This window comes from Bombus huntii, chromosome 1 (assembly GCF_024542735.1).
Source record: "Bombus huntii isolate Logan2020A chromosome 1, iyBomHunt1.1, whole genome shotgun sequence".
Taxonomy (NCBI): Eukaryota; Metazoa; Arthropoda; class Insecta; order Hymenoptera; family Apidae; genus Bombus; species Bombus huntii.
In genome coordinates this window covers 13,310,983-13,325,568 of record NC_066238.1, presented here as the reverse complement: position 1 = coordinate 13,325,568, position 14,586 = coordinate 13,310,983, and the positions used below count along the sequence as shown (strand labels likewise).

The window sequence follows — 14,586 nt, the reverse complement described above, 5'->3', positions numbered from 1 at the left end:
CAATATTAAAATAATTAATAAAGGGATTAATTTAATTATCAAGATAACTAGGAGGTAAGAGAGCAAACGAATTAAGCGTTAAAAAAGAAACAAATTTAAATTTCAATGTAACCTCAATTAATAATTATTAGGATTTTTGGCTTATTAATGCTTTTCATATGATATACAGATATTTATCATATATTTAAAAATGGACAAAAATTAAATGCATTTATAGAAAATAACAAAATGTATAATATTAATGTAAAACACAAGAAAATGTAAATATTTTTATTTTTATATTATAGGACAAAATATTACCAATATTCCCCTAGTCTATTTATGCTCACCAAGATGAACATACAAAATATCCCACCAGTCTGAAATATCCTCGTTATTTCAAGTAATAAATAAAATTTTGTTATTTATTATTATTTATACTAAATATATATATTTAGTATTATTTATAAAAGCTGTAAGGTTTAAAGTAATACATAATATGATAGCAATGGTTTCTTTACAAGTTAAGAAGTTGAGAGAATTTAAAACAGAGAAAATTCAACCTTGTTCTTTTAAATAGAATGATTTTTATGCTCAAATTCAATAGAAAGCGAATTCTAAGTGTAAACGTACTATGGTTTAAATTTGTCCTAAATGTTATTGTTCCTTGGATATTTGATTTTATTCATTTTATTACTTAAGTAATATTTTATTATTTGATTGTTTGATAATTAATATTTTATTTTTTATTATCTGAAATTTATATAGTCTCCATATATATGTCCATAGAAACAATTATTGCATAAATTTACAAAAATCATTGAAAAGGAAGAATTGAGAATTACAAACGAAATAAATCTAAGAAGCAATGGTATTGGCGAAGATAATTTATTGTAAACAATAAGGTTCCTTTTTATTATCGACAATTTATGGTTGAACTTTTTGTTTCCTAATCTATGTAGTGTAAGTTGCGGAACGTTTGTTCCGACTTCGTCTAGCCTCGGATCGCATCGAGCAGTTTATTATTTTAGAGCGAACCCCTTCCTCTTGTATTCCTTGTCTTTCTTTATTCTTCACTCACCCTTCTTTAAATTCGTACCCTCTCTCTGTTGCTTCTTCTCTTTTTATGAACGCTTCGATAGCATGGAGCTTTGAGATAATGCAGTCTCTCGAATTCTTTGGATCGCAGTTTTAAAAATCCACGTACATACGGCATTTCGTAGAAAAATCCGACTATCCTTGGACTTACACTGAAAGTCATTACCCTTTATCGTTCCCATTACTTTTGAACTTAGTAACAAGCTTTTTTATTCTATTCCACTACGCAGGATTTTCATCAGAATCATCACCCACTATGGACATACATGTATATGCGCTAGAAATAGACTCTTTAATTATTATAATTATGATATATTAATCTAAATATAAGTTCGTGTGAAAGAAGTCTATGATATGATAGGTAGGTATAGTTACTATAAAAGGAAGTTATTATGATAGATAGATAATATTTGAATTTAACATTAAAATTGCCGAATAAAAATCTCTTCGTTTACCAGATAACACTAACAAAAAATAGAGGGATAAGCTTTTTCCTTAGACAAAAATGTATTGCAGAAATGAGAACACCATGAACCACGGGCCAAAGATGGCCTGTCAACGGCGTCATTGAGTGACTTCGTTTACACCTCGTGCATATTCGTCGTCTGGTTTACGTGCAATCCGGATGACGCAGTAAGAAGTGGTTCTTTTCGTACCACTTTAGTATCTGGACCAGGCGTTATTGATTAAGGAAAAAATCGGTCAATAAACCCGCCAACGAAACGGGACAGGATATCATAAACCTTACTTCATAAAAAATGTGATAAGTAATATATAATTACAGTAATATGTAATTAATCCATTATATCGTTAAGAAATAATCATTTACTTAATAAAAGATTTAAAATTCATTATAGAGAATGGGAGAAAATTTTGATTGTAAAATAGTACGACAATGAGATTTGAATACACTACTAAAGGAAATCAGAGTAATTTTCATTCCTTCACGAGCAGAATCCGATCTGCGGATCGAAGAAGAGAAAAATCTTAATGCGAAATTAATGTCGGTTATGAATCTGTTTCGTGTAAGCCGACACCACATGCGATCCGCCATCTCGCATAACGTTCTCTAATTTATTACATAAGCAATCCCGCGCCTCTTGATTCTCTAAGCCGATTCAAGGAAATCATCGATAGATAGCGAGGCTCGAATCGTCAAAACAAAGGTCCATCTATCTGTAAGTGACGACGGAGCAATGAAACTCGTGGTTGCAATTATATTCAAGTATACCAACACAATATATTTTACCCTAATCGTAAATACATTGTAAACATATTTACCATATACTTGTATATAAATACAAATTGAAAAAAAGTAATAGGAAAGAAATGAAGGAAACAGTATACTCGAATTTAACATTCTGATTCATCTGCAAGTTTCCCATGCTTCTTTGTATCTCCTCCCTGACCGCGATAATAAAACCTGGATCAAGTGTCATCGTATTATTTTTGGACGTGACATCGAGATCGATAATCAAACCAAATTTTCGCGGAAAAGTGTGGCACGTGATTTATAGGAAAGCTGATAAAAGGAACCGGCAATATTTAAACACGTGATGAGAAAAAACTTTCCGAAGAAACTCCATATTACTCAAATAAGTGCATCCTGGCTAGCCGAAAGGAGCCTCTGACTTGTTCTTGTCATTTTTATGGCAGGGACCGGCAACAAGCTGTTCCAATAGAACTCTGTCGCGTTACTACTGCATAGAGCACGTAACTATCGTTCACGACCATATTATCTCTTTTTATAACCTTCCTAAGAAAGATCCAGGACTACTGGTTCGTTTTTGAGTCCTCGAAAGTAACAGTAGAATCTTTGCTGTTCGGTCCTTTTTACATCGCTTTTTTACAACGAAAAAAAAAAAAGGATAAAAAGACGAAGCAAGTTTCTGAGATCGTAAAACTCGCTCTCTTCTTCGAGTCTTCTTTTCCTTTTTAAGTAAAAAATTATGGAAATTACCAAGGAGTCAAATGAGTTTTATTTTAAATAAGGAATGATCGAAGCTATGGAAATGAAAATCGTAAAAACTTTAATAACAATTTGTCATACGGGCTAACAAAAAGCATAATGTTGTTACGCAAGATGACGCTAACAAGAACCGGAATTCATGGACGAGAAGTAGGGACTAGGAAAGAGAGTTTGCTGCTATCAACAAATCCTTTATCGTCACCGCAAAACCATTGTTTGACGTGATTAATATTTAACTCACTCTGATACATCATCGGCAGTTATAGATTGTCTTAATTCGTAGAAATATCTATTTCAAAATCACAATGTATCATCGTCGATCCACTAAGCAAGATGAAAAAGCGGCAAAATGTGATTCAAGCAACATAGAACTTTCTCCTACTGTTTTCTCCTTCTTATAGCAAAGGATGCTTTAATTCTACATCTTTGATTCGCGGCGAACGGCTTAAATTAGTAACATTTATTCGTAATTATAAATATAAATAGGATCTCAATCTACACTGTTATCGAAGCGATCGTTTGAAAAACAGATTTCTTCTTTTCTTTACAAACTTGTACATCTGCACTCGAATAGATTTCATTCGCAATAGAGTTTCAATAGTGAATATTGTTAAATATTCGTTTTACCGCACTGTTTCGAAATTTCGTCGACACTAACGTTACATCGTTAATAAAAAGTACGTTGTTCCTCTTTGTTTCAGATAGTCACACGTTTCACATACTGTATTTGATCTGATCATAGTACGTTGGCGGTGTTGTGGCTGTATGATGAATGTTCGACGAAACTGTGCCAGGTATATTTGATATACTCAAGCCACTACTCAAGCTGCCGATATTGCTCAAGTTAAGCGAGCTTAGAGAGCTTAACGAGCTCAAAGTAACTGATCCGGCCGGATGACCAAAGTAGGATGGTTTGCGATCAATGAGTCCACCTCCAGAACTGTTTGAATTGGAGTTCGAGCATTGCATCTTTATACCTGAAACAAAAGTAAAAGAGAAACAATTTTGTAAATAATCTTTTCAATATTTTTTAATATTTGGAACTTTGTGACATTTCTAAATTTTACGATATTTCAGTGGAGAGTGGAGGTGGACCACACATGAAGGGACAAGAGGAAATGAAGAGAAGAAGTGAAAGACCTCATGATACGAAATCAGCCCTTGTATAGGTATGATAAATCCGAAGCTCCGGCAGCTCTCAAGTAGTTCTTCAAGTACGCACTTCACTCGTGTCTCGACTCCTATCTTTCTCTCTTTATTTCCCTCTCGTACTTGTTCATCTTTTCTTTTTTACAAACTTTCCTGCATACTTATATTTTACATCTTTACGAAAACTATCAAATTCTGCCTTCATCAAGAAGATAAAGAAAAAAATGATACAAAAACAGCATTAGATATTATCTAATCTAAATGCCCTATAAGAAACGTAGCAATGCATACAGAAATCGTTATAGTTAAAAGTAAAATTATGCACGAGTTGATAATACCGAAGTAAAATCGCTGATAGATCGGTTTTGAAGGTAGCACGATTAAAAGCGAACGATGGCATCTCGATGGCAATTGGAATTTGGTTTAATTCCAGATCGAAGGCAAGTGTAACGAACGTCTTAAAACAGCGTCGTGTGTGGTCTCAATGGCAGTGCCGTCAGTCAAAATCTCTCTCGACCTCTCTACCTCCGTCGAATCCAAAGTTTTCTGGCTGCTTGAGCGATCTGTTTCTGCGCTCGTGCGCGCGAATTTCTCTGTCCTTTTCCTTTTCTTTCGAACACGGGACACGTACCGTGAATCGAAATACGATGGCAGTAAAAGAAGAGCACAGAAGCGGTTGCCTGAGCGAATATCAGCGCCCGTCGTTGCCAACAACGATGCCATAGTCGCGGAGTAGAGAGATCGGCTCCAGAAATACATCCCGAGACCGGGGTAGAAGAAAAAGAGAAAGAGGAAAACTGGGGCCTACCGAGGCGTCTGCAGATTGATCTCGTTTACACTTTACTGACTGAACGAGAAAAGAGAAGGAGGAGCAGGAGGAAGGGTGCGTGGGTGGTACGTTTATCCCTTGTCGATGCCATGGTGTATCGAGGTAGAGAGAAGGAATAGATTGTACTTATAAACGGGAGTGCGCGGATGAGAACGATCTGTTGATCTAAATAGCAAATATCGATTCTGGAGTAACCTCATCATAGATATCAGAGTTTTTAACCCTACTCACAAATATTCATTATTCATAAATATCAAAACTATAATGAAGAATTGTATATCTCAAACACGAAAACACGTAAAAGTTGAAGTTTCCATGACAGAGGATTATCGGGAATTATGAATAAGCAATAAAGAGCTACTATTTTTAAAAAATAAAATTAAAATATAAAATATACGGGGAGTACAGTATTCTATAGAGTTAAAATTGATCTGCATGAGTTTGATTTAGAAGAAACATTATTTAATTTTTTAAATGAAGAGTTGGATAAAATACTATTAGAGTCGTATAAATTTCGCAGAAGCTTACTATTAATTCATCATCATAGATAATATGTCTACATTGAGACCGCGGAACCACAGATCGAAGTCAGTTCCGTGGAAAGGTTTAATAAACGAACCAGCTAATGTTTGAGGTAGCTACATTCGATGTACTTAGATTAAAGAACATCTTGTTTACCCCACTTGTAAATGTTTACACGATAAGCGATTTGAGACCTCACTTACCAGCACGCGACTACCGGTAACTGATACAAAAAAACCGTGTATTTTCGTTCACTACGATCATTTGTTTACCACGCGATCGAACGTAGTAACTGTAGTAAACTTTTGCATTCACGAAATCGTTTCATTCATAAACGTAATGAATAGAACCAATGACTCTAGAACATTATTCTTAATGCGTCAATCGTAGTATGTAAATCTTTGTAGCTCATAATACAACACGCTTAACGATACACAGAATATTACAAGGTTGAACACATATATAGAATACATAGAATATTACAAGATTGGTAGAATATATAAAATACATGGAATGCTACAAGATTGTATAGCACCACGCTCGTAGTGAAACATTAGACATTAGCCATATTACGACATAGTTAAAGACTCGATGAATTTCTCTGAGCTTTTTACTGCCGAAAAAAGTGGATGTTTAACGAATGTGTAATTGCCGCCTCTGTGTTTCTACGCTAAATTAATCTAAACGGAAGACAAGCTGAGATTTCGTGTCATGCCCCGTTACACGTATAATGTTACGAGTTACGAATTACGACTTCTCGCATGGGCGTGACAGAAATGTCACCCTGGCTAATAGGTGCTGTCAGCTACGGTGATTTCATGTCTGTCGGCTCCGCGCGAAGAGTACTTTCGACGGTGCTATTAAACGGAACTTGACTTTCAAATTTATTGACTTTTGAATTTTGGCTTTGACTTTTAAATTTACGCTCTCAGGAAGTTGTTCCTTCTCTAATGTTATTTTTCATATTGCCTTACGGTGTATAATTAACAGTACTTATAATTAATATATAATATTTAACTATTAATGATGATAAAAATAATTTTCAGATAAGTTTTGGGTGCATTAATCTCAAGTGGATCTTTTATTGGATTTCAAGCTTGGAAAATGTTCAAGACGGACCACAGTTGTTCTTGTGAAACTCGTCGAAGAACTTTTTAAACGACTAGACTATGGTTCTAAGGAAACTGGCGCCTGTATGGTCGTAAACAGTCTGCGATTTTCCATATGGCCCCCCGACTGTCGTGAATTGTCATTGTTGCCTTCGACTTAAGAAAATCTCCTGCTAGTCTTGCAACTCTCGATTAGATCAAGATCAATATCTACACTTTCAGGAACGTATAAGCAGGGCCTTTAATTATACTCATTATTTATACTCAATCATACATTTCTCCAACTGTCTTTCTGATCTGAAAATTATGTACCTATTTTCTTATTTTGTTTAGTATTTTATAGCGAATCAATCATTGTATTAACAAGAAGAATTGAACTTATAATGAATCAAACATCCTATTACCTAGGAGAATTGTGAAAGGAACAAAGAACGTAGTTGGTATTAAAATTACCAATGCAATGCATTCAATTCACCATGTTATTTTCTGTGCCCTTTTTTCAGAAATCTCCTCAATTATTGAAGTCTATTATTTAATTTCGACTTAAGCAAGTATACTCCTGACAGAGAAACCCAAACTAAAAACAGTTTCTTAATATTTCAATATCGTCTGATCCTCCAAACAAAATATACAATTTCACTTATTTTCTTCTTTCGTATTATCTTCATTATATCCATATGCGTATGTACTTACAACAGCTAAAAATTATCAAATAATATTAAATAACAACTTACCATTATCCGTTACAGGTGTCTGGCACCCACTGTGCGGCGAACTGACGTTTCCTACGGGACTGTTGTTGCCTGTCTGTTCTGGGATTCCCTGCATAGCGACGTTCACGTTGCTTCCAGTATTGTTGACCCCGGCGAGTCCGTAACCAACGTAGTAATCTTGTCCAGGTGCTTGAGTAGTTGGTGCGGGATTAGACGGGCACTTATAGGTCATCATAGTTTCATTCTCCTTATAAACCGTCTCTGGATGATGCTGTTGATGATCTTTCACGGAGAACCCGTCCGTAGCTCTGTACGTCAACTGCTCCTGACTCCTCGCCGCATATCCAGGCTCGCTCTTAAATGCTACTATTTCTCCGTTTCTGTATACAGACGGTTCTCCAGTTTTGTATGTGACTTCCGTCGTCTTGTATGTTACTTCCGATATGGGCGGTGTCTTGTATGTGGCCTCAGGATAGGACCAATCAGCGGAGACTGCGGCACCAGGTGCTGCGTACATCGCATATTCTTGATAATTTTGATACTGATTTTGATATCCATTCGCGTATTCCATGGCTCCAGGTGTTAAATTTTCGTATCCGGGAGTCTGGACGCCTACTGGACCACTCGCAGAAAAGTATTGAGGATACTGAGGCTTCAAGGCTTGGCACTTGCGACGGAAACCTCGTGGCCGTCGACGAAAGCTTCCTTCTTCAAACATATACTCTGTCGAAGGATCAATCGTCCAGTAGTGACCTTTACCTGGTCTTCCTAAACCCTTTGGAAGCTTGATAAAACACTCGTTCAAGCTCAAATTATGGCGCACTGAGTTCTTCCAGCCTTGATAAGCGCCACGGAAAAAGGGAAAGTGTTGTTGAAGAAACGAGTAGATCTCTGAAAGGGTTAATCTCTTTCCTGGACTCGCCTGAATCGCCATTACGATCAGTGCTATGTAAGAGTACGGAGGTTTCTCTTGGCGCCGCGCTCCAGGCTTCCTAGGTAACTCTGTACTGGCAGGGTTACACATCAACGGATCTAAACTCTGATCTTGGTTCAGACTATTGGACATCGACAAATTGGTTCGAGGTACCACCGATGTGGAATTGGAATGAGCTACGGTAGACTGGTCTTGGATATGTAGATTCGAGTCACTTTCGTTCTTCATCGTGACTCTCGCGTTGTCCACGTTGCTTCCGCGAGGAGTCGACGGAACGATTACCGTTTGATCCATGAAGTCCGTCGAGACCAGTCGTCACGCTGTAGCGAACATTCTAAAACTCACAACTATAGTCCATTCACCTCACTGTAAATATCCTTAGAAATCTAAGGTGTATGTCTAGTTGTATATCTATGCTATTCTAACCACAATAATTTCACGAATTCCAATTCCAACGTATCTCGTACCACGGTAAATATGATTTGAAAAATGATCCGTAAAATTTTTAATGTCTTCCAGCTGTAATTTCGTACGTATACTGTCCCTGTCACTCTCACTATCAATCGCAACTGCGAACACGATCGAGTTTCGCTGTATTTACCGTTTATGTTTGCTGCATCGGCCGTTCCCACACGTCGTGGACGAATTCGTGTGGCGGCCACGCGTTTCCAAGCGTAATCACAATAAGGAGGAAAGAGGCCGTTATTTACGTGTGCCCGATGTAAATTGTTTGCACGAACGGTGGGGTCAATTATTTAGACTTGCCACTTGGCAGACGTTGCACTGATGCGCCACTAAGTGTTTTCGGATGACTGGGCCTCGGGATCAACTCCGGACCTGGTGGAAGCTTGGTACGTCGCGATGACGCGAACCACGCCGTCACGAACCAACCTCGTCCCCGGTAGGCGTGATGAACCGAGGGGACGTGGCTTGACTTTTCATTGGTCGATCAACAGTGTACGATACTAAAGCTCGCGTTCACGACCAATAGCGACTGGTTTCTACTACGATGTCACGCCTGATAGAAATAAGCTCCGGATACTGAGAACAACAATCGGGCACGCTGTGATTGCTTGACGAGAGATTGAAACGAAGAAGATTGCATAACTTTCCTCATTCTCGTTGTTGCAGTGAGATCTCGACGGTGTTTTGTTAAATTAGAGCTGATTTAATTAGCGAAAGAACATGGAGATTTGTGCAAAATGTTTGGTGTTAATTCTTTGCATACCAGTGTTATATGAACGATATTCTTTTATCAAGAGGAGTCTTTAAAGTCCTACATGGTTTCTCTTCATTATTGCATTAGTTCCTGTTATTGTATTTTTGTTGTGGCTGCAAGCCTGCAAGTTCTATTAGTATTATAGATTCTGTATTCTGTTATGGTTTTTGAGTGATTCTACTTTACTTGGTATGTTAAGGATTAACATTGAATGGAACTTTGATGGCCTAGAAAGGATCCCATCTTTGTTATTAGTTTTAATTAGTTATACACATTATGGACATAAAAAAAAGAATATTTCAAGAGAAGTTGCTTGTCAGTGTGATATATTATTTTCACGTAATGCAAATGGGATTGGATTTATCAATCTTTCAATCTCTATAAAGAGATTATAATTAATTTCCGAATAATTTTACTCATAATATGGTACTCGTGAGTTAAATAAGACGTTCCATTTTATTCTCTTGTATTTTCTGATAACTGTTTTCGTTAATCCTAAGAAAATGTAGGTACTCAGAAAAGTGGAAAAGATATTGCATATATATCTTAGTTAACAGAAACAATGCATAATTATCGATATTCATTTTTCGGTGAAAAACTACAATTTCCTTATTTTAATGGTATCTACAGAAACGACTAACTCGCGAGCAATGAGTTTTACAATTTCAGGATACGCGCTTGCAGACGGTACGAAAAAGCTCGAAGGAACGATTGGTTCACCTGTTGACCAACGAGAAGTTAGAGCTATGCTCCGCCCGATCATAGAACCGCCCTCCATTTTCTGTTTTAGGTTCCTCTCGGAATTCGTACATCATCGATTATCCTGAAATTAGGGCTGATTATCTGGAAATTTTACTCGTGATGTCAGTTCCCGACAGATCTTAAGCGTCATCACGCACTTCCGTTCGTGGAACACAAAATGTCGGACTTCCATTATACCTTCTCATTTCATTTGAATCAAATTTCGATGAAAAAGCAAAATTGTTGTTAACACGTTCGCGATTTCAAGAACTAATTGTGCTTTTCACCTGAAAATTGTGTGAAATTTTCTGGCGAAAGGCATAATTAATTCCCGAAATCGCGAAGAGCTCCACATTTTGAAGATCAATGTGAATAGGTGGAAAATCTTTTTACAAATTTTTTAAGTACTGTATGCTACATAAAAAAAGATATACATACGTACTTGTTAGTATTAATTTTATACTTCGAAACAAAAGAAGTACAATTCATAAAACATGTACGAACGGAAGACACAAATGATCTTCAAGAGCTTCAATGTGTCGACTTTATGTTACAAACCGTGGATATTGAGTTGGTACTGATTCTTGAATGAAAATGGAATAAAAATGATCCGTACTTTATTTTTTCAATGGCGTTATGTCAGCTTATTATGATTGTTTACAATTACGCCAATGAATTGAAGTGTCTTATCGCATCTGGTGAAAGTATCATTGTCTATCACAGGAGAAAAGGTATTATTTTCTTTTATTAAATTAGATTGTTAGATTATTGCGTAGATATGCGCGAAATCTAAAATTATACAACCTTGTGTTATTAATAATATAGATGATATATAAAATACGTATCTATATATAAGTACTTACATATAATTCATTATGAATTTCGTAGTCGATAACGTAAGACGTCGCTTTGTAATATTTACGAAGGAAGTCTCTAAACTTTCTTATCATAGTGTTCTCGATCCAATGACCCGCTGCGCATTAACTCGTTAATCGCAGTCAATCGAACCAAAGTGTTTACATATCGATACACGTGACGAGGTATCGGGTAACTGGTCCTGAAAGAATTGAGATCGACGTTTATCAACGATCACGATTCCAAGTACGTGCCTCGTTTCATTAGAATCTCCTGATGGTTTTGATCCGTATAGGCTCTTCTATGTAGGCCTTTTTATTTAAAATCTTGTAATTAGTCTAACAAAATTGCAATAAACTCTATACGAAATTAATCTTAAATGATTCCAAAACCACTGTATAGAATAATAATATCCAATAATAGTAACAATATTACAATATAATAATTACAATCCAAAGATAAATATATAACAATGCAAACATCGCTAAAAATCTCTCTCTTGAATTTTTGTCGTTATCATATAAGTTATGCAATATTTAGAATTGAAATTATAATTCAGTGAAAATTGAAAACGAAATAGCAGATTAAATTACGAAGAACGAGTCTGAATATTTCCTAGCAATTGTTCTCTATTTATAATAATGAAATTCCAAGAAACATATGGAAACCTGGAAGTGGAGCATCGAGAGGGCAATTATTTAATGTCATCCAACGTCTATCCGGTGATATCGTACGCCCTGAGCTCTCTAGACCACGAATTCTCAAGAAGTTTGTTTGCCTTACAGCGAACGAACCGACGAAAGAGAAGCGTCACGGCCATCTTGTCTTTGCCTACTTGAAATCGTGCAACGTGTGTTTCGTGGTTCTGTTAACTCTTTGCCACACTGCTCTGAATGCCTCTCGCTACATTCTTCTTCTATAAATCCAATAAACATTAAAAATTAACAGAAACGTACTTCCAAAACGTATATAGCATCTAACTGTAAAAAATACTGTAAAACAAAGTAGCTACATTTTTTTCAATTAAATTAATTTAGAAATTATTCTGACAAATTTAAACGTTAGCCTGATTTAGAATAACGTAGCTTTTAAAACATCTTTACACTTATAAAGAAATTAAAACTGAGTATTTTAGTATACTCTTTCAGATTTATAGAATATTTAATAGTGGACCTCGTGGCTTAAGGGTTGAAAGTGAAGTACTCGCCCTTCCTTGTTGAGAGCACCCTCCGAAGAACATTTAGAAGTGTTTACCATTTTACTGCTTCCAAGATTTCCCCGTGTCGTTTTCTGCGACAGTCTCAAGTGCCACTTGAAAAAAAACTTAATTCAGTTCTTCGAGATATCTAGGAAAAAAGGAAAGAGCACGTTAAAGCGCAGAGACCAGAGTCTATCAGTATCTCTATATGTAGCTACATTACAAGAAAGAAGATTATTGTCTATGGAAGGATTTAATAATTATCGTTCACCGTAAGAAAATAAGCGTCTTAAGTCTACGTAGCGTCCTTTGAAGGCCTCGAAACGACCATTTCTTTCTTTCTCAATAAACAACGCCACTCTTGGGGCAAATTGCGACAGTTCCGGATCAGTTTTTTTAAGATAAAACGGGGTACAAGGCGCCGACGACCAAGACCACCCGAAGAAAGCCAGTTTCGGTCGCACGTGTTCCCGTAGGAAAACCGCAGACCGGAACCAGACATTACAGGCTGTCTGTCTCACGTGCACGTTACGAACTTTCTCGTCTGTTTACATCCGGCGTTGCGGCCATTTTGATTCCTCCGGAGATTCGCTTTCTAAGCAAAAAAGCTTCAAGTTTCAAGATCTAGCAAATTTTGTCCTGGTCATATAGATCTCTTAATAATTGTAGACTATAGCAGAATAGGATTGTGCGACTTCTTTCGTATAGCAGAATTTCCATTTAGATTATGGGAACATAGATTCCATATGTGTAAGTTAAAGATTATCGTCAAAATTTTCATTAAGTCGAACAATACATAAAGATAGAAATATTTAAGATTGGATACTTTACATAATAAGATTCCAAACGTGAATTCCTGTGAGGCAAGTTCAATTTGAAAAGAGATATTCTTGTTTCTTCCTAATCTCGGAGAGATCTTAATAGATAGCGAGTAGAAGAATTGTTTTTGGTCAGTGATGTTGGCTAATTCGTTCGCGTGCTTCCGTTTCGTCGATTCTTCAGGGATTTACGCGATCCGGCTACACGACGAGACCGAAGTTAGAGTCTCACTGCTTGTGGAGAACACGTGAGGCCCTGACGGCCACCCAAGCGGCCATCAGACGCGCCGACGATATTCTCTGTTTACACAATACCGTAATTTTATACCGCCGATCGTGGGTGCACGTTACGAGCCTTACGTTCCTGTCGCATCTTCAACCCTATGCTCACCACCAGATCTGTTCGCGTACCTGTTCAATCCAACAATCGTTCTTTTTACACTGTAGATTGAAGATTACAAAATTTATCGAAAATAGTTTACATAATTCAATCATATATAGTATAAATTAAAAATATTACACTTGTTCCCAATTTTTGAACATTTGTTTGTTGATCAAGTGTGAGGAATGTTGATACTTTGCTCGAAAAGTATACATTAAGTATGATGTATGGTTGAATACATTAGTTGCACCTCGAAGTGAAAACAACTCGGCTTCTTTTAAGGAAACGGATATCTTTTTTCTGGTAACGTGTCCCTGTTTTGATTGGGTCTTAAACTGTATTCAAGGCAAACAATTTTGTCTCTTCTCTCTTTTGTTGTGCCTCATCCCGGCCGCGAGGGAACGTGACGCCCGGTAAGTGGAAGGGGTAAAATGGAGCAGCACGTGGTTGCCATACCCGACGCCTTGCGTTCGTTCAGTACACCAATCTTCGAATCCTGTTAGTTAACCAGAACGAATAGAATTTCCTTAATTACGATAGTTACAGTTTATATTATATCATAACTTTCTTCGATTAGATCTGAATTCTGAAAAGAATGGAATATTATTTAGTATAGGGTTTTCCAAACTTTTATGGCCCGAGAGCCACTCTTAAAAACGATAATTTCACGCGTCTCACTGGAAGATCATAGGAAGCGTAATTGTCATCGAGAATTGATTGATAAGCAATTCGAAATTGGTTTGATATAAATCAACGAGCGGAGAAGAACTAGGCAGAAATAGTAATTCACGTATGATGCTTAAGTGAAATGACTGAATTGATGAGTAAAATTCACAAATCTTCTAATATCAAATGATATGAAATTATATAAAATTTTCATTAACTCTTAACTAGTAGATATCGTTAGGCTATTGGGGACTGTAGCAATTTAGGGATAAATTATTTAACTTTTGGAATGTTTAATTCAATTTAATTTTATTACTAATCTCTACTACGGAGAATGTAAAATAAATAAAAAAATCAAATATTCTAAATTTTACTAATCTATCGTGAATTATTTATAGTGGTCTA

At 36.5% G+C, this 14,586-nt stretch overlaps 1 protein-coding gene and 2 long non-coding RNA genes across 3 annotated transcripts; 2 read left to right on the top strand and 1 right to left on the bottom strand.

Annotated features, from left to right (window-relative positions):
* Nucleotides 1-878: 878 nt before the first annotated feature.
* LOC126864903 (uncharacterized) lies at nt 879-3,885 on the top strand. The gene is made up of 3 exons (XR_007689434.1): nt 879-1,844; nt 1,935-2,333; nt 3,748-3,885. It is a non-coding gene; the product is annotated as an uncharacterized LOC126864903 (long non-coding RNA).
* Nucleotides 3,761-9,630, bottom strand: LOC126863935 (forkhead box protein A4-A-like). The gene is made up of 2 exons (XM_050615106.1): nt 7,390-9,630; nt 3,761-4,023 (listed from the first exon to the last, which is right to left on the bottom strand). The coding sequence occupies exons 1-2, from the start codon at nt 8,594-8,596 to the stop codon at nt 3,761-3,763; spliced, it is 1,470 nt and encodes a 489-aa protein (XP_050471063.1). The 5' UTR covers nt 8,597-9,630.
* Nucleotides 3,908-7,098, top strand: LOC126864518 (uncharacterized). Its single transcript, XR_007689317.1, has 3 exons — nt 3,908-4,034; nt 4,124-5,089; nt 6,593-7,098. It is a non-coding gene; the product is annotated as an uncharacterized LOC126864518 (long non-coding RNA).
* Nucleotides 9,631-14,586: the final 4,956 nt, after the last annotated feature.